This window comes from Ambystoma mexicanum, chromosome 10 (genome assembly GCF_040938575.1).
Source record: "Ambystoma mexicanum isolate Mex_15411 chromosome 10, UKY_AmexF1_1, whole genome shotgun sequence".
In the NCBI taxonomy this organism is placed as follows: domain Eukaryota; kingdom Metazoa; phylum Chordata; class Amphibia; order Caudata; family Ambystomatidae; genus Ambystoma; species Ambystoma mexicanum.
The window spans coordinates 520,005,605-520,025,122 of NC_090932.1; the positions used below are offsets into that span (position 1 = coordinate 520,005,605).

Consider the following 19,518-nt stretch of genomic DNA (forward strand, 5'->3'; position numbering starts at 1 on the left):
TGCAACTACGACCATGTGGACGGAGACCCCTACACATACACCCCCCCCCATAGAGTTTCAAGTCCATTTACTGCATTGCATATCTTTGCCTAGATGCACTTAATTTTACCAGTCCATATCCCTTCTATAACCTTGTGGAACTGCAGTGCTCTTAGTCGTCAGGGTGTACAATCCGTTCACATGCTTCACACTGTCGGATGCACGTTCTTCCTTGATTGTATGCTCCTGGGCCCTTTTGAACCATGGGAATTTAGTGACATCAATGTTTAACAGATGGCTGTTTTTGTGAGAGTAGCTGTTTTGAGTGTAAGAACTTCCATGCTGCTTTACAGATGGCCTTTTCTTAATGTATAATGCCAAAATTAAGTAAATAGCTTTTGTTCTTGGTGCAGACACAGCTGCAGCATTGGCTCACATTCTTTCATCCATTTAATTCTTATCCCATTACTTAGCCGAATGCCAAAGGCTCAGAGCCATCCACTGCTGCAACCGAAGAGGAAGATGATGATGAAGCACCCCCTCCTATCATTGCCCCACGTCCAGAGCACACAAAATCAGTGAGTCATGATGTTAAATTCCAACGGTTATTTCTATTTATAGCATGTTTTATTTGAGTTTAAGGTGGGGGGGCATAGTACTTCTTACAAAGATGGGTATGTATGTGGGGATGACTGTCCTGTCAGACTTAGTCCCTATTTTTTTGTTGGTGTTTCGTATGCATTAAAATTAATTTTTTCTTTTAGTTCCTTTAAGTCACAATTCAGGGTCAAGGGTTCCACATTAACACCCCTTAAAGGAATGGTTCGCCCAAAAATGTTTATTTAAAAAATAGATAGGCAAGATAAAAAAAAAACAATTGGCGTTTTATTTTTTTCGAAGTCCCTATGTAAAATTTCGAGCAATTCAAGCTCAAAGATAGCACATGGGGGCATCCATTTTGTGAAATGGATGCCCGCCGCTGTGCACGCTTTGGCTTTTGCGGCACTAATGAAGGAAAAGCCAGCCAGCTGTAGTAAACAAAAGCTACCACTGGGTGGCTTTTCCTTCATTGGTGCTGTACGCGGAGGACGGGGACCGGAGACTACAGGCAGAAAAGCTGCAGCTGCATTTCGGTAAGTGCTATTTTTTTAAATAAAAATAAACACTAGCTGCGGTTTTTTTTCTGTTTTCTGGGCTGAAGGAGCCCGGAAAACGTAGAAATAAAACTGCAGCTTTAAAAACGTTGTATTTATGTTTGCGGTAGCTTTTGAAGCGACCGCAAACATAAATACAACGTTATTGTGTTTGAAAATGCTGCGCTTTTTCTTTCTAAGTTTCTCAGGCTCCTCTGGCTCTGAACTTAGAAAGAAAAACTGCAGCGTTTTCAAACACAATAACTTTGTATTTATGTTTGCGGTCGCTTCAAAAGCGACCGCAAACATAAATACAACGTTTTTAAAGCTGCAGTTTTATTTCTACGTTTTCCGGGCTCCTACAGCCCGGAAAACTTAGAAAAAAAACGCAGCTAGTGCTTATTTTAAATAAATAAATAGCACTTAGCGAGATGCAGCTGCAGCTTTTCTGTCTCCGGTCCGCGTCCAAGTCCCGGCACCAATGAAGGGAAAGCCACCCAGTGGTAGCTTTTGTTTACTACAGCTGGCTGGCTTTTCCTTCATTAGTGCCGCAAAAGCCAGCACAGGCGGGCAGCCATTTCACAAAATGGATGCGCCCATGTGCTTGCTTTTTCAATTTTTGAGTTTGAATTGCTCAAAAGTTTACATAGGGACTTCGGAAAAAAAAAACGCCAATCTTTTTTTTTGTTTTTTTTTGTTGCCTATCTATTTTTTAAATAAAATTTTTTGGGCGAACCGTTCCTTTCATTAAAACGTTAGTCTACCCCACCACGATCTTTTACCTTGAGCCACTGTTCATTTTTAGGTCTGGCTGCAAAGCCCTATAGCCTTCAGCTTCACTTCCTTTTGCTCATTTTTCTGGGGACATTGATCAGTCCTTCAGACTATCAGTACTGGGAAACTGTTTCCCTTTTGAATTCTTGTTCTTTTTAACATTGCACAGAGCATATTGAAAAATTCAGGGCAATGGCGATACTTTGTATCACCCTTGCTTTTTTTTGTTACTTTTATATGTGCTTAAAGGTGGCAGCAGAATTGTATTTTCATCATTAATGTAGTATTATGAGTGTGCATATTCACGTTTACAGTTTATGGCTACTAAACGCTGCTAGTTTTTTGCTTGCTTCTTTGGTTATATTGTTGTTTGCCTGTCTTCTTTCCTTGCCAGGTCAGGAAATCCCTTATAACGTCATGCACTTGCGTGGGAAAGCTGCTGCTTTTGCATGCCAATGATGCCTTCATGTGTGGCCCAGAAAGAAGGTGGGGCTGTCTAGTCCCTCTTCACATCAGTGGTGCCAGAAAGTCTAGGTGTAGGGCAAATATGAAACCAGAAGTTAACCCTGATTGGTGGGCTTGGACTTGCTTCCAGCTCGGATTTTGTATGAGACGAGGACGTCATTTCATTAGATCAAGGTTGGTGCCAAAAATCCCTCGAAGCACAGCCCTGCTGAAGATCCGAAGACCTACACCTGTACTGGCTCAGCATCCTTTTTCTGTGTCTGGCTGGTGAAGTCCTGCGACTACCTGATCTCTGAAGACCCCGACAGGTGCTTCAGCCCTTGGACTAGTGGGACCAACTAGTATTGTCGCCTTCTCGAGGATTCTGCCCTTCTGAGCCTTCGGAAGTGTTCCTGGACTGTCCATTGGACTGCCCTGATCTCTCGTAGACTACCTCGCCAGAAGCGTAGCCATTCTGCGTTTATGCCTGGAACTTTGGTGGTCAGCCAGCTCGTTTCACGAGTCTGCTTCTCCCTGAATGTCAGTGTCCCAGTATCAAAAGATCCTGCCCTGGTGCAGCTTCTGTGACTGCAAGAACACCCGTCGTCGTCTGTTTGCGGTGACAGTAGCTTGAACTCTACCTTCTCCAACCTTTGAATTCCGGAGGTCTGCATCACTGTCTTACATTTCTTGATTGCCTGAGGTTGCATCTTGCAATTGCATCTGACCGAAAAAATGCTCGAACTCACAACTCCTGGGCATCAGTCACTGGAACAAACTGCAGAAGATCGAACCCCCGACTCCTCACACCGATATCTGGGAAAATCTGAGTCGGGGGAATAAGTAAATGCAGTGTATCAGTCCCCACCCTGTTCTTGATAGGATAACATTGGGAATAAAAACCCTTTGTCTCCTGCATTCCATTCCACTCACCTTTTGGTCATCAAACCTGGGTAAATTAACCTGATGTATAAGAACACATTTATTTACCTTAATAAAATTGTTGAATAACTTCTTTAAGCTATCACCAACACAAGTGAATTGCAATTTACCTGCAGAGACGTCTTTAATGGGAGAAACATTGTGACTCCTGTGACTTTTAGACACAAGGACCATTCTTCTTTGTGCTTGGACTGCTTAAGTTGGGCAATTAACTTGCAACCTGGTTCTATCATTTATTGCATTCGATTTACCTGCGTTGCTGGAAACATGACTTTTATTGCATTTATGAACATATGTTGAATGCATATATTTGTATTCTAAAGTATTGTGCGATAATACTACCAGTTAGATTTACTTTTTTAGACTGCATGGATCGAAATTAAGATTAGATGTGCAGGAGTTAAACGCAGCACCTGGATATCCGGCATTAACCACTTAGCAGGAGCTACCACTGGGAAACCAAAAGCTAGTACATAGTGTTCCACAAATCCAACTGCCACCTAAGATGCAAAAATAGCATATTTTTCTTATTTCTTATGACCCTTTATGCTTATAATTTCATTTAGATCTGTCCAAATCCTTATTTATAGATTGTCCGAATGCACAGGTGTTTGTTTGGCATCAGTAGGCCTGGGCAGCCAAAGGTAGCTCCTGGTAGCGGTTGGTGCCAAACCAACCAGGCTCTCCTGTGCTTTAAGCAGGAGCTAAATGGCTCCCCTCGGTTTCAAACCATGGTATGTACAAAGGCCAGATTCAAGAAATCCATCTTCACCCTCCCAGAGTGAACAAATGACAGTGAATCGAAAATCAGCGAGTGTTGAAGAGCTTTGGACAGTTTTATTGGTGGCACATGGATTCCGCCTTCCCCTGTCAGATTCTCCCTCCCCACCCAACACACAACAAATGTCCTCAGCTCTCGGGGATGTGATTGGAAACCGCTTGTTGCCTGGGGAAGGTGGAGATGGTTCACATTTTAGAGGGGTTTACTCCGCTTCGTCACCATTAATGAAAACGACTAATGGGGCCTTGCAACTGTCCTGTACTCAGTTTAACCTATCCCTACCCAAAGATAGTTTCAAGATGGTGACACTGGTACAGGCTAGGGGCTTTACAGGAAGGCAATTGGCTTTGTGCACTAGACTTTCAAGATGCCAATCTGGCCCTAATGCAGGAAATGGCTGCAATTCCAAATAAGGATCCTTCCTTTTAGTGTCTTCAGCATCCAGTGCCTTTACAAAGGTTATGGGGCAGTTGCAGCTCATCTGATACAGTGGGGAATTGTATGTCTCCCTACCTAGATGAATGGATGATCCGCACGAGATGGCCTTCCTCAGCTTCTGCCTCCCTTCACACCACACTTTGCATTATCCCTGATACTTTTAGTCTGCTTCAAAAAGTCCACTCTGCTCAGATGAGACAATACATTGGCGTCTTCTGGGAAATGCCTCTGGGGAGAATTATACACCTGAGAATCCAAGCACTCCATTACATGGAAATGTTAATACTGAACACATCAGAAATGCCAACCCTTGTTTTTTTCAAGGGATTCTATGCTGGATTTTGCTGTGCAAGCTCGCGGTCCCTTTTGCAAGGCTCTTTGAGAATTCATCAGCTTCACCTGGTGACCAATTGGAAGCAGGAATGGCAACATAAGTCAATTCTAGTGTCTATTCCACTGCATGTCAAAGATCTGAATTAGTGGATGTAGGGGGAGAATATTTTATGGGCACACAATTTCACCAGCAGGACCCTTCCCTGACTATCATCCTGAATTCCTCCGTCGGGGCTAGGGAGGGCTAGCCTGCGGTCACGCTGGATCCACAATGTGTTTTCCAATTGAAATGGGGAAGAAAATGTCAATATCCTGAAGTTTAAACCCATTTTCTTGATAGAGCAAGGTGAGAAGATGCAAAGCTGACGAAATTGTGTTAAGGGGCACAACAAACAGATGGAGTGAGCAACGCCATGATACAATGGGCAATAATGAACACATTAAGATGCAAGAGTCCAGCATGTGCATACCATGATTCAGAGTCCTTGATGGGCACAACATGATTCCCGGGCCACCATGAATACGAATGATTGAAAGTCCAGGTCAGAGTGTTGAGATTCAAGATGGCTGAACCACGTGAATTGCAAAGTCAATTCAAGTATTACCCACCTAGGGGTGATGTAAACTCCATAATGTGGCCATCAGACTATGGACGGTGGGGGTGGGGGAGAGGTTTGGTGTAACCGGATGAAACCGGTTGTCACATTTATGCAGGCTGGACCAAATTATCTGGAAGTCGTGCATCCAGAATGGTATTCATCCTAGTGCGTACCATCTGACTGGATCCCTGAACACACAGGCAGACTTGTGCACCAAACGAGTGGGAGCTCTCGCAGAAGGCAACTCTTCTTCGTTTGTTTGCAATCTCCTTGGTGGTGCTCTTAAAGACAGTCCAACAGGAAATGTCCCCTTTCTGCGTCATGGGGAGGACTGGAGGAGAAGCTGCCTGGGGATAATGAAATATGTCATGTATAACGCACCTATACGCAAGTGTTTCTAGTCGTGAGAAGACAAAGGAGGGACGACGGAGGGAGGACAAAACAACAATCTTACTAGGCCTTGTGTCATTTAATTCAGATCGTGTAAGTGCGAGACGCAAGTTCAAGGGGGATTGAGGTACAGCGGGAAGTGCCAGGGGGAGTGAAGGGGCGGGGGAAGTGCAAATGGGCAGCAATGCTCTGAGTAAGTGCAGCCAGGGCAACGCTGCTCTTGGTAAGTACAAGAAGGCAGGGGACTGTTGGGTTACAGATGCAGCCCCTAAATGTGCGGGATTCCTGAAGGCAGTGCAGAGGCTACTGGTCAAGGGGAGCCTGGTACCCGGGAGACTGTGGGTAGCCAGGCAGCCAGTCAGTGCAGCATACAGGTTGGTCAGAAGGGGAGAGAAAGCTCGAGCAAAGAGGAAGGTTTTGAGCTGCTTCCGGAACGTCAGGTGGTCCGGCTCAAGTTTGAGAGGTGCAGGGAGGCTATGCAAGAGTGAGGCACCTGCAGAGGAGAGAGAGATCTACCCCCCACTTTCTGCCTGGAGAAGCGTCTGACCCTCAGTTGGAGGTGGCTGAGCAAAGGGCTTGAGAAGGAAGGTGTTTAGGAAAAGAGAGTTGGAGGTAGTGCGGGCCCCGACCTCAGAAAGCCTTGTGGATAATCCAGAGGGTCTTGAACTTGATCCTTGCTGCCACCGGGAGCCAGTGGCAAGATTTCAAGGCTGGAGAGATAGTCCCTTGGCTTGAGGCCAAAGGCAAGTCTCACAGTCCTGTTCTGGATTAGTTGCAAAGGGCGTAGAGTAAAGCAGATTGAGAGAGGCTGTTGCAGTAGTCCAGCCTAGAGAGAACCAGGGCTCTGGAGACAGTGTGTTTCTGGGGGAGGGTGAGGAAAGGAAGAATACCCCCTAAAGTAGGTGCAGCTGGTAGTGGGCCTTATTGGCAAGGTCCGTGATATGAGGAGAGAGTGGAGTTGAAAATGACACCAATGTTTATAGCCTCACAGGAAGGCGAAGGAAGAGGGCCCAAGGAGGGTGGCCAGAGTGAGGGAAAGCAGGAGCAGGGGGTCCCAATGAGAAGGATCTCAGTCTTACTGGCATTAAGGCAGAGATCGTTGAATTGTAGATAAGTAGTCAGGAATGAGCGAGAGAGGGGAGAGTAGGCCGAGGGTATCCTAAACGAAGTTAGAGGAGACGGTAGAGATGAGATGCGCCCAAGGGGCCAAGTAGACATAGACGAGCCAGGGTGAGAGGTTAGAGCCCTGGGGGAACACCACATGTGGAGAGAGAGGTGGTGGAGAGAAAGGACCCAAGTTGGACCTGCAATGATCGGTCCAGGAGGAAGGAGGTCAGCCAAGCCAGGGCCTGATCCGTGATGCCCAGGTTCTCACACACTATTGATCAGGCTGCCTTTTTTGACTGTGTCGAAAGCAGATGAAAGATCCAGGAGGATGAGGACAGATGGAATGCTAGAATCAAGTTTTGTGAGCAGATCTTTATGGGTGTTCAGGAGAGCAGTTTCCTTGCCTCTGACTGCTCTGAACCTAGACTGATGGTCACAGATACAGCCAACAGATTCCGTGTGGAGAGTAAGCTGGGAGATGGGCACCGTTTCCAGTAGTTTGCCCAGGAAAAGAGTAATGGAGATCCGGCGGTAGTTTGCCAGACAGGAAGGATCAGCGGCAACAGTGATTGCCGAAATCGGTGAAGTCTGGAGCGAGGGTGTCAATGTGGTCCTTGATGGTTCTGTGGAATCACCTGCTTGGACGACACTTTCATAGATTTGAGTTTTCTAGAAACCTTGTCAGGAGTGGTCTAGGAGAAAGAGTGGAAGGGACAGGGAGAGGGAGAGGCAGCCAGAGGGGGGCTAAGAGAGGAAGAGGACAGAGAGGACAGGATGTCCTGAGTTTTAATGGAAAAGTGAGAAGCCAGATCCGTACAGGGGACCTGGGATGGAACAGGAGAGGTAGAGACAGCAGGATTGGCTAGCTCTTAGCAGATTTCAGAGTTTGTCCATTTTTATTAGAGGCTGCAGGGACGTCGGCTCTCTTTTTGGTTAGGAAAGAGGCCTGTATTGCATTTGGGCATGCCAGTTTGTCAGAAGATGCATCGAATGCCCTCCACTTCCTCTCAGCCACCCTACACTTGCTTTTCAGGGTGGTGAGATCAGAGCCATATCAAGAATTGTACTTGTAGGTAGGATTCCTACGCTTTCTCTTGGTAGGGCCATCCAGAGTGTTGGATAAAGAAAGATGAAGGTTGTAGAGGGCCGTCAGTCGCAGGTGTAGTGGGTGAAGAGAAAGTAGTGGCAAAGGCCTCCACTGACCCACGCTTCATGGGCCGAATGACATAGAAGGTAGGTGGCAGTGCTGTGGTTGGCTTCACTTGGGGAACAGAGCTTCAGGTGAAAGGAGAGCAAAAAGTGGTTAGTCCAGAAGAAGGGGATGTCTGAGGAGATGAGAACATCCAGGGTGTGTCAGTGTGTTGGACCAGAGGGTAGAATGGTGAGAGAGCGAGCCTCACAGAAGTTGCGGAAGAGCCCAGAGAGGGATTAGAAGCATCCAGATGGGTGTCTAGGTCTCCGGGGAGTAGAGGTTTAGAGGTAGAGACGAGGAGAGAAGAGGTCAGCCAATTTGGAGAGGAAGAGGGCGACCTGGCCAGGTGACCCGTAGATGATGGCCAGTGTCGAAGAGGGTATGTAAAAAAGATGAGGGATACCTGGTGTTATGTCTATGGTCCTTGAGGTAAGTACACAATGAAGAAAATGGTTTTTTTGACCAACAAGACAAAAGAAGACAGTATACTGTTTATCAAATCAATATAATGCATCATATTAATTATACATATCAGGTGAACAATTTCACGAGAACTGATAAACTAGGCTCGATACAAAAGAAATGTCATCCCTCCGCACCCTATTCAATCATTACTCACACATACCATTCTCATACTCACATATGTTCTGACAATTGGGTAAAATAATGTTCCCATCTCACATTCCAATCAAATAAATGTCACTTTAACACTCTAATAATAATAGATGTGACCCTCAGTACATCTCCAATCTATCGTCGACACATGGTTCGGTTGAGTTTTCAAACAAGGGTAGCGTCCCCTTGCCCCGTTATTTAGATCGTCCTGAGGAAGGTTGGAGTGCAAACGTCAAGTGCACATTGCCGCTTCAAAAAAGGAGGGGTGGGTGAACGGGTGGAGCCTCAATTCTCCTCTGGACTAACAGGGGCCGGTGGCTTGGCAATGTGGAAAAATCCTAATGCATGTTCTGCCAGTAGGGGTGTACATCAATGTGGTACCTACACTCCTGTAATTCAGGTCCTTGGTGTTGGACCATTTATCCAGCTCGGCATAGTAGTGTCGGGCGCCAGGTCACTAAATGGCGACAGCAACCGCTGTGCAGTGGTGAATAATGAGGAGCGCCCTGGGGGCACTTGTGGCGTCTACTCGTGTGCCCGGTAATTGTGGCTCTGGGCGGCGTGTGTTTCTATATTCATGCGCTGTGTAGCTGTATAGTTGCTTGAATGAATTCTGGCTCCAGAGCTGGTGCGGCCGCGTTCCGCGTCTGTGGACTGAAGTAGTCCTATGCGCTGCTAGGAAGAGCGGATGGCATCCGTCTTGGTGCAATAATGTTATCACACCATGCCCCAATAACGCTCACATTAAAGAGGACTCGGCGGGCGCCTGGCCTGTGGAGGTGGCACTACCTGGCCCCTCTATTCAAAGATGACATGCTTGTTAGGGATTTGGAAGAAGAAATGGAGTATTTTTTTTAGACTAACACAGCCAACGAGATGACACGTCTGGTCAGGTGGGACGTGTTCAAAGTAACAATAAGAGGGTGGATCATAGCGATGAAAGCAAGAAGGGACAGGGAATGGAGGCCGGAGGAAGCCGGCTAAAGGAGATTATGGCAAAGATACGAACAGGGCAGACCCCAGCCACTAAGCGGGAGCATAGGGCCACCCAAGGTCAACTAGACTTAATATAAACGAGGGCGGCAGAACGTAAGTTATTGCACCTTAGGCAAAAATACTACATTAAAGCAAATAAATCAGACTGTTAACTGGCTAGGATGTTGCGGAGGGAAGAGCGAGACAAAATCCTAAAAATTTAAGTTGGAAGTGGTAGGACTAGTACTAACAACAAAGAGATTGAGAGTGAGTTTGTCCAGGTCTGCTCCAGACTATATAGCTCAGATAATCCATCCCTAGCGCTTCAGCAAACATATATTAAGATTCCCCTGGTGCAATTAACATTAGAAGAGAGGGGAAACCCTGGAACAGAACAAAACCAACGACGAAGTTAGGGCAGCCATAAGTTCCCTACCCATCAATAAAGCCCCGGGACCAGATGGCTTTGTCGTAGAGTCTCACAAAGAAGTACTCATTTCCCCCCTCATGGATCTGTTTAACCAAATCGGTGAAGACCGGGCCGTCTCTAAAACAATGGAGAAAGCAAAAGTAATACTCATTCCTAGACAAGATGAGGACCCTACAGACTGTGGCTCCTACCGCCCCATTGCGCTAATTAACGTTGATATCAAAATCAACACAGAAATCCTAGCGACAAGGCTAGATCTGATCATTCCCAGAATATTTCAGACCGACCAGTCAAGCTTCATAAGAGGGCGGCAGACCGGTGATAATGTCAGGAGGATTGTGCACCTGATCGAAAAGTCTCACAAGAGAGGAATCCCTGCTCTCCTCATGGCAGTGGGCGCACAGGAAGCTTTCGACCGGGTAGAGTGGTGATTCCTTTTTGCTACCATGCGCAAGATGGGATTTGGACCCAGCTTCCTGGGACGAGTGAGGGCCAACTATCGGCAGCCGGTCATCTGGCTCTCCATTAATGGCCAAATCTCGGAACCAGTGGAAATCACGCGGGCACTAGGCAAGGGTGCCCACTATCTCCAGTTCTGTACGCATTACACCTAGAACCCTTCCTTGCTGCAGTGAGAACTAATGGAGACATAGCAGGAATCCCATTTGTGGGGGGCATGCATAAAATAGCCACCTTCACGGATGACATGCTTATGACCTTGACCCAGCCGGAGGCCTCCCTGGGAGCAATAGAAGGGGAACTCGCCACCCTTCGGGGTGGGGAGGGTTGCCAGGCCTAAAAATAAACCCAGGCAAGACTGAAATCCTCAACCTTATGCTTCCGAATGAGCTGGCACATGATCTCAAAAGGATCTCCCCATACAGATGGGTTGATCACGCCATAATTTACCTCGGAATAAAACTGGCCAAATCAGTGGATCGGCTATACCATGCCAATTATCCTGCCTTGCTGCAGAAATTTAAAACCAAAATCATCGATAAAGACCCACTAACTATTACATGAGTAGGCTGCATTAACGTCCTAAAAATGGTGGTACGACCACAGCTACTCTCACTTCACAACCCTCCCGGTCCAGGTCCCGCAGGCCCTATTCAGAGCCCTCCATAAAATGACCAGCAAATTCGTGTGGAATAGCGTAGACTCATGGGATGAAGCGGTGAAAAGGGTGCATATCCTCTCTTATACCTCACCATATACACTATTTCAAAACCCGCAATTCACCCCGGGACACACAACTTGCACATTCGAGGCTTGGCAACATGGGGATGCTGGAAGGTTAGAGATATGTTCGAGAGGGACCAGGTGAAGCAATTCGACCAATGCAAGTCAGACTTTGGCTTGGGGGAAAGGGAAAGATATAGCTACACACAATTGAGGCACTGGCTGCAACACCCCTCCATGAAGCAAGCATCGACCCGCCAACTATCAGCCTTCGAAAAATACCTAAACGGGGACACAAGGGGATAGGCCGGTGGTAACAGCTATATATAAACACATAAAAGCGGGCGAGGATCCACCACAAAGGCCATACGTGACAAGATGGAAGACCGCCACTGGGTGCACAATAGAGGAAACGGATTGGATAAAACTATGGGTACACATCCCCAGACTAAAAAGATCCCTCCAAATCCAGGCGATCTGGCTGAAACTCGTACTTCAGTGGCACATGACACCGGCTAGACTGCACAGAATGTACACAGGGACATTGAAGCTTTGCTGGAGGGAATGCCCAGGGGAGGGATCATGGAGTCACATATGGTGGGAATGTTCCAAAATAGATCACAACTGGAGGGGCATACAGGAAGCAATAGAGCAGGTCCTAGGTGTAAAGGGCAAGGGGAACAGAGGCCTGACAATGATGGGTCTGGACGGGTCACTTGACAAAATCACTTCATAAGGGGGTCGAAAGCTTTACGTCATTATGATGGCAGCGGCATTGGTTCTGGCCCGGAAATGGAAGTCCAGAGACCCTCCTCAGGACCATGAATGGGTGGCAAAATCTGGAGCTTCATCTCATTGGAGTGGCTCACCTACTCCATTCAAGGGGACCATAAAAGGTTCTGTGTGGTCTGGTCAAGATTGCTGCTATACTTAAGGGATGGGGCGCGCCGAGCCGGGTGCCCTAGGAGCATGGGCTTACTAGGAATAACCGAATGGCCCGGGGATGGGGGTACTATGAAGGAGCCACGGCGGAAGAACCAACTAAAGGCTAGGATGCTGAACTGCAAGCAGCCCCGCCGCCAATGCTCACCAAGGGGAGCCTTCAGGCACAAGGACTACGCCCGGACCATGGGGGAGGTAGAAGGAGAGTGAGGGGATGGGTTGCAGGGGATGGGGGGGGGGGTTACATTCACGTTGGAATGTGTTTGTTTGGAAATGCTTATAAATGTTTTGGGGAAAAGAATCGGATGAGTGGAGGTGAGAAGGCACCTAAAACTGGAAAGGAGCTGCCCAAAGGGGTGAAGGAGAGGGCGATAACAGGGAATTTGAAAGCCTGCATTGTCCTATTTGAGGTGCCCAAAGGGGTGAAGGTGGTGACCTAAGGGGTAACGGTTGGGAGGAGAATGGACAGCTGTTGCAAGAATATAGTGATGATAGATGGGCATGGAAAGAACAGAAATAGGGGAAAGTGAAGTAGAGTGAGTGGTGGAAGTGTTGAACGAGGTGGAGAAACTCGTGGAAAAGAAGTTGCCAGAAAGAAGGGAAGGGGAAACCTTGGGGAAACCTCCAGGAAGCAGAAGGAAATGAGGTGGTGTAAACGATGCCCTCAGAAGGACTAGGGGAGGAGGTTAGTACAGTGGGGGGAGGTGAATTTTTTGTGAAGAGGACATAGTAGACCCAAAGACATCTTGTTGGAACACTACTTTCACAAGACTTTCTTTGGATACATTTTTTCTTAGCATTAGCCCACGAAAAGGAAGATCCTTCCTGATAACTTTTAGTTTAATTTGCACAGTATCTGTTTTATTTTGGCCAATCCTGTACACCTTTAGTAATATCTTTTGTTAACCAGATTCCCTGGCCTCGCCAGTTTGTTGATCAGTATTCACTGTGTGACACTGCATTTCATTTACTACATAGCTAAATAAATAACTATCAATATATAATGTAACATAGGTAACTATAAATATTTAATTTATTATTGTTAGTTTATAAATAAACTTTTCACATGATTACATATTATATATACATAGTCCAATAACAAGAAAAAGAAACCAAATTACATATTCATAATTAATACTCCTAAAACTTACTAAAACCATATAAAAATACCTAAAATTCAATACATTCATTAAAATCTGCTCTAAAACATTCTCCTATGTACATCCATAAATATCCAGTCTACATTTCCTTCCCTATACCTCTAGCTATGCACAAAAATAATTACTAAGCATTGCAATTGGCTCAAAAAGAGATACCCAATAGTCTCTCAATCTCTAACCAACCATTATACATTGCTATTAAGCATTTCAAATTTGTGGAATTGAAGTTCCGCCACCAGAATATTTCCTCCTTTATATGCTCCATATTATGCACATACTTCCCATAATGTCTGTTGTAAGTATTTACCATTCTCGAGCAGCAAGTCAAAACATGTAGCACTGTCTCAATTATTTCTTTGTCCTCACATAATCTACAGCATCGCTCCTCATTCATTCATTAATTTATTTATTACCCCAGTGTTTTCTAATACTGGTAGATAATCCTAGTGAGTAAAATGAATCGTTGGAGTCTAATGCATGGACATAAATGTAATTACTGTTGAGGTTTTTTGTATGTTTAAAGAATATGCTTCACAACGTTTTCTTTTTTTAGTTCTAAATGGGCATACTTATCTATCCAGTCAGCCAAGTCAATTTTCCTTGACAAAGCCGATTTAGCTGCTGGGGAAAATATATCCTGGCGACAGCTCTAATTTATAGTGTGCAGAACTTTTTCAGTACTGTTTTTTAAAAGCGATCTCTTAGATTCCATGCACAGTTCTTGCCACAGAGAGACCAACAATTGGTTACAAGAGGTACTATTGAGCTTCAAAAAAAGTTCAGTCCTTTTCTTGAGTACCATTGATTTCAAGGATAACAACCCCAGTTAAAGTCTGATGATGGCCATCGGGATATAGGTGGGGAGGCCCAGCACTTTTTTCCAAAATTTACACCCCACCACCTGTAGCCACTTGAGATCAATTTTTTGAAGGGCCTCAAGGCCATATATCATCATAGGGGCGAAGACCTGCTGGAACAATTGCCGCGCCAAATGCTAAATCCCCAATGGGTCAGAGTAAAACGATAAACCAAAGCTGTGATTTGAGCTGCTCTGATTTTTCGAACTTGAATACAGTGCAAATAGTCATCGGTCATCTCAAAATCAATGCCCAGATATCTATAGGAAGGATTATAACATATAACAGGTTCTAGGACTTCAAGTCTTATACGCGCAATCTTTTTACTGGAGAAAACCATCACTTGAGTCTTTTCCAAATTGATTTCCAGCTCGTTCCTTTTACTATATAACCAGAGTGCTTCCGCAGATCGTCGCAGACCACTAAATGTGTGGTCAAGAATAACTAGATCGTCTGCGTAAGCCAGTACCGGGCATCTATCAGCCCCTATACGCGGCGCACAATTATGTACCTTGTAAAAATCTAAGGGGAGGTCATACACAAATAGATTGTATAACATTGGTGCAGTGACGCACCCCTGTTTAACCCTTCGATTCTGCTCCACTTGTGCTGTCATCTTACCTTGTGAATCAAGCTTTAGGCAAACCGTATTATTGTCATGAAGAAGTCTTAAATAATAAAGAGGACCTTGAGGGCAGCCAAGCATTTCTAGTTTAGCCCAAAGTAGCTCTCTGCGTACTCGGTCAAAAGTCGCTTTAAAGTCTACAAATAAGACATAAATAGGGGGGTTCCCCTTTTTACTAGCATTCATACGCAAGGTATCCAAAATAAACAAATTGTGCGTAGTGCAGTATCCCTGCCTGAAACCACTCTGGAAACGATAAAGAAATCCTCTCCGATCGATCCAACTTTGAAGTTCCTTTAATAGCAAACAGGAAAATATGTTGCTAGTACAATCAAACATGGACAATAGTCTATAATTTGTTGGCTCTAGCTTGTCTCCCTTTTTATGTATAGGGATCAATATTGTCGTATGCCATGAGTCTGGGATTTTCCCTTTGCGGAAGACTTTTTCAAACAAGATCTTTAGGCGCTCCGCCCAGAACCTCGGCTTGTTTTTCAGAGTGACATTAGCCAAACCATTCGCCCCGGTGCTCCGGATGATTTTAATTCTTTTATTTTATTAATAAGTTGGTCGACCGTAATCGAGAAAGGAGGAAGAGGAGGAATAATCTTCCCTATAAAGCTGCTTTTCTCTCCTGTATCGATATTACGTTCTGACAAAAATCTTTCCCATTTCTGAGCGCCAATGGGATTAATCATGGGGGTTACCCTATTACCCCGAGCATCCCCTAATATTGCCCATATATTATGAGTGTTCTTAGTGCATAACACACGCACCGTGTCCTGCCATTGCTTGAGTTTAAGTATCTTTTGCTTGATCCATGTTTTATACTAGAACTATAAATAGAAAGACTTTTCAAAAGAAAACTCAGGACATCTTTTGATAAAATTACAGGCTTGCCTGAAATACAAATCAATAAAAAAAAAGTCAAATGTACATGTTTTTTCTATTCCTCAGATATAATACAATATTAATAAATAAAACATAACATGTCTCTATATAGTTTTAATATGCTCATATGAGGAGTACCCTTTCAGCGCCTCACAAGTGACAAACTCCTTAAACTTCAGCAAGAAGACTGCACATCAGCAATCCTGCAAAAGTGCACTTTTATTGTCCGTATGACACTACAGAAAATGCAGTTTTTGTATTTCATTTCAAATGTTGAATTGGCAGCAAAGAGCAAACGCACACACCTACTTATTTTGATATCGTGATATGTTCACGTTTTGTAATTCCTAGACAGTTCACGTTTTGTAAGCATTCCTAGACAGTGAGGAAATATGTTCATTTGCAGGTTGCTTCAAGGGCATGAATGTAAATCTTATTTATAGCGTGCCAAGCCCCTGCAAGTATCTAGTCAAACATAATACAAACAAGAAAACACAGGACATTAAACTATAAAAAGGAATACCGAACGTGGGTGTGATATTTCATTATTCAGTGTTCAGACACCCATATTCTAAAACTATCTTAATCTTGGAGTCCAGAGAGCTATACATCTTATGACGACTCAGGAAGACAGGAAGATTACTAGATCAACAGTCTATAATAATGTCACTGTCCCCTGTGGACCAACCCTTAACCGGAGTCCTGCGAAGAAATCTAAGGTTTTGTATTCTAATGCATCCAGGCCCCACTCTTGATTGCAACCAGTGGAAAATCGTATTCTTCCAGGATTGTCAAAATTCCCACTGCTCAACTTTATTCACAAGAGTTAGGATAAAGTTTCTCTGATACATAATACAGTTCATCATGTTCAGGTCTGGAATCTCGGGCATGCTCTGCTTCTTGATAGAGGAGACATTCTTCACTGGCAAAGCCATAGGCTTAACCGTGTGGTTCCCAATATTTCCTTTTTAATAGATGGTGATTTCATGTGACTGTAGACTCTGCAGAAATCACAGCCATTTGGGAAGTACAGTCACTACGGCCCGCAACAGAGGCTGTAAGATCAGCCCCATTAGTTTGACAGGCTATGCTCGTCGAGGGGGCTGGGGGGTCGAGTCTGGCTAAGAGTTGCATTAATTTGACTTTGGCGGTCTATCCCAATGGAAGAAGTTTGTAACACATTTGAGAAATATTCTAGCCAACAGCAAAATCTAAACTATTAAGACTTAAGTTCAGTAATTATTTTCTCTCTAGTGGAAAACCAGTTCTCATTAAGAATTCCATCATTAATCAGCTTAGTAGCAATCTGGGGTGACTCTAGACAGACTTGTGAAACACTTTCCAAGCTCCTAGTGGGGGGTCTGTGGGGGGGTTACAATACAGTTTTCTAGGGATCTGTTAACACCTATTTCCTTGTGCATACAGTCATTTTCCTGACAAACATCAATTAGTTAATTTACAACTCATCTCAGAGCCAGCCAGTGACATCCCCATCCCCATCTCATTGGACAAACCTATGTACATCTAGTAAGTCTTCATGTACAAATTACATACTGACAAAACCAAAAGGCTGTGTTTTAAAGGCAGAGGAATGCAGCACTGTTTGTTTAATAAAGCCTAGAGATATTTAAAAAATATATATTATTGTGATGTTTTGAAGTTGCAACATTTCACATACATTAAATACAAATGTTTCAATCTATTACAATTTCTAGCACACTAAAAATCAATTCATGACATTTTAAAACTGGAATAGTAAGAAGTAGAAGAGCATAAAAAAACAAATGTTGCCTAAATAAAAATGGTCTATGAATTCATTTACAAACTTGCACAAGACAATAAATGTATGCTTTCATGTCTCCGTTGTCTGGTTTTGATTGTACATCAATCTGAGATACCAGGGAATTCTGTTCATGCAGCACTCAGGTTACCCCTAGACACAACACCTTAACAATCACTTGAAACCTGGGTGGACTGCTACAGATAGGATCCGATAGCCATTTCTTTTAAGGCAGATGTACTTTTTATTTTGCATTTATTCAACCAATTTATTTCAACGTTTACAACATCATCGCAGTATGTGTCGGTGTATCAAAAACAGCATTATCAACAATTAATTGTACCATTCAATCATACAATATATGGTTAATCCTAAAAACAATGCTAAAAGTTCAAAGTGCTACATTCGACAGTTATTATTCTATTCTCATACCTCTAACAAATAGCCTAAATAGTCATTTTTGCAGTTATAACACACTAATCCCAATACTGTTTGGTGTGCCTATTTAAACTCGAACTCTGTAGTACAAAATGGCGGCTGGCAGAGGACGACGTGCGTAGGTGTCTCTTCCCACCGCGCCGCGCCTGAAAGCAATTGCAATAAAGCAATCGAGTGTGGAAACGCACACCCCAGAAACGCAGGAATCAAAGATAGCGGTGGGCATCTTCCAGCATGGCGAGCGACCCCCAGAATCAAAATTTCGTGCAGCAAAAACAAGGAAGAAAGCGAGGAGTCCTGGGACTGCAGAAGAGGAGCTTGGCTGCCGCACCACATGCTACGGTAAAAGAAAAAGGAAAGGGGGCACACATACCTTTCAGCGTGGGACCCACTTGCAGAGCGCCAACTCCAATAATTGACACACTTGAACATCCAAACAGTCGAGACCGTAACAGAGCAAGCATAACGTCCACCTCGACTGCGGCACGGCGTTAAGGATACGAGAATAAATTGGAACAAATCAGAGCCGCGTAAGAGGGACAAGCTCGCCATATAGCTTATTACGGCAAAAGATAATGCAGGAGGCTAGTGAACTCAGCAGGAGATACTCAACTGATGCAGTAAACGACCCGACGAGACTGTAGCGGTACAGCTAACAGCTGAGCGTTCAACAACCCGGAGACCATACAGTCGCCGGCCACCAGTAGGAGACCCAGAAACAGCTAGATCCGGCATAGCAGGTGAGAGGAGAAGCAGGGGTATCTATTATGCAAGCACAGCATTGTCCTCTGTCCACCTTGAAAGCCATAGAACCCCCCCCCCACCCTCAACCCCATTGATAATGAATATTGGTTTTCAAGTGGATGTACACAGGCAGGAGGGGGGGTCCTTCAGGAGACGAACCAGAAGGCAAGAGGGAGGGGGCAATAAAATCAAACACCGGTACCATTGCGAGGTGAACAGAGAAGTTGGAATTGGCGCAATCTCTCTCTCCTCACACCACCCCCCCAAAAGGTAAAGAACTAAAGCACAGACTCGGTGCAGATTATACTGGAGGAGAGTGGTAAGAAAAGAAAGTAAAAGACATGGAAGGAGGGGGGGTCATAAAGCCATGGCCGGAACTGGCACGGGCCATAGAAGAATGGGAAACCCACAGCAAACATCCATTGCGCAACGACATAGGCTCATCGTTTAACAATATAGGGTGTGACCTCCGCCTGCGTTTTAGTTCTTGTGGACCTATAGACCAGGTGAAAGTAGACCAACGGGGAGGGAAGCAGAACACGTAATATTACTCAGACAGCATATATGTCCAAATCCAGAACAAAAATAACTGCCCAGCACAGCAAACCCACCAAGGGAAGCAATCTTAAGAACAGTGAACAGCTTTGGAGCCAGGACAGCGTAATGACAACTAGAAGCGGGGGTTGTCCAGTCGAGACCCACCTTCCCAGGAGCACCGGGTGGAGGGGGCGAAAGCTATGAGTGAGGACATGCAAGGCTGGTTAAAG

The 19,518-nt window shown here is 44.9% G+C and overlaps 1 protein-coding gene across 1 annotated transcript in view; it reads left to right on the forward strand.

The window, feature by feature from the left end:
• PAK2 (p21 (RAC1) activated kinase 2) overlaps positions 1 to 19,518 on the forward strand; it is a 1,353,994-nt gene that overhangs the window by 618,633 nt on the left and 715,843 nt on the right. Inside the window, exon 6 of the mRNA XM_069618088.1 lies at positions 453 to 557. Coding sequence (XP_069474189.1) covers positions 453 to 557 — 105 coding nt within the window. The remainder of the gene's footprint in view (positions 1 to 452; positions 558 to 19,518) is intronic.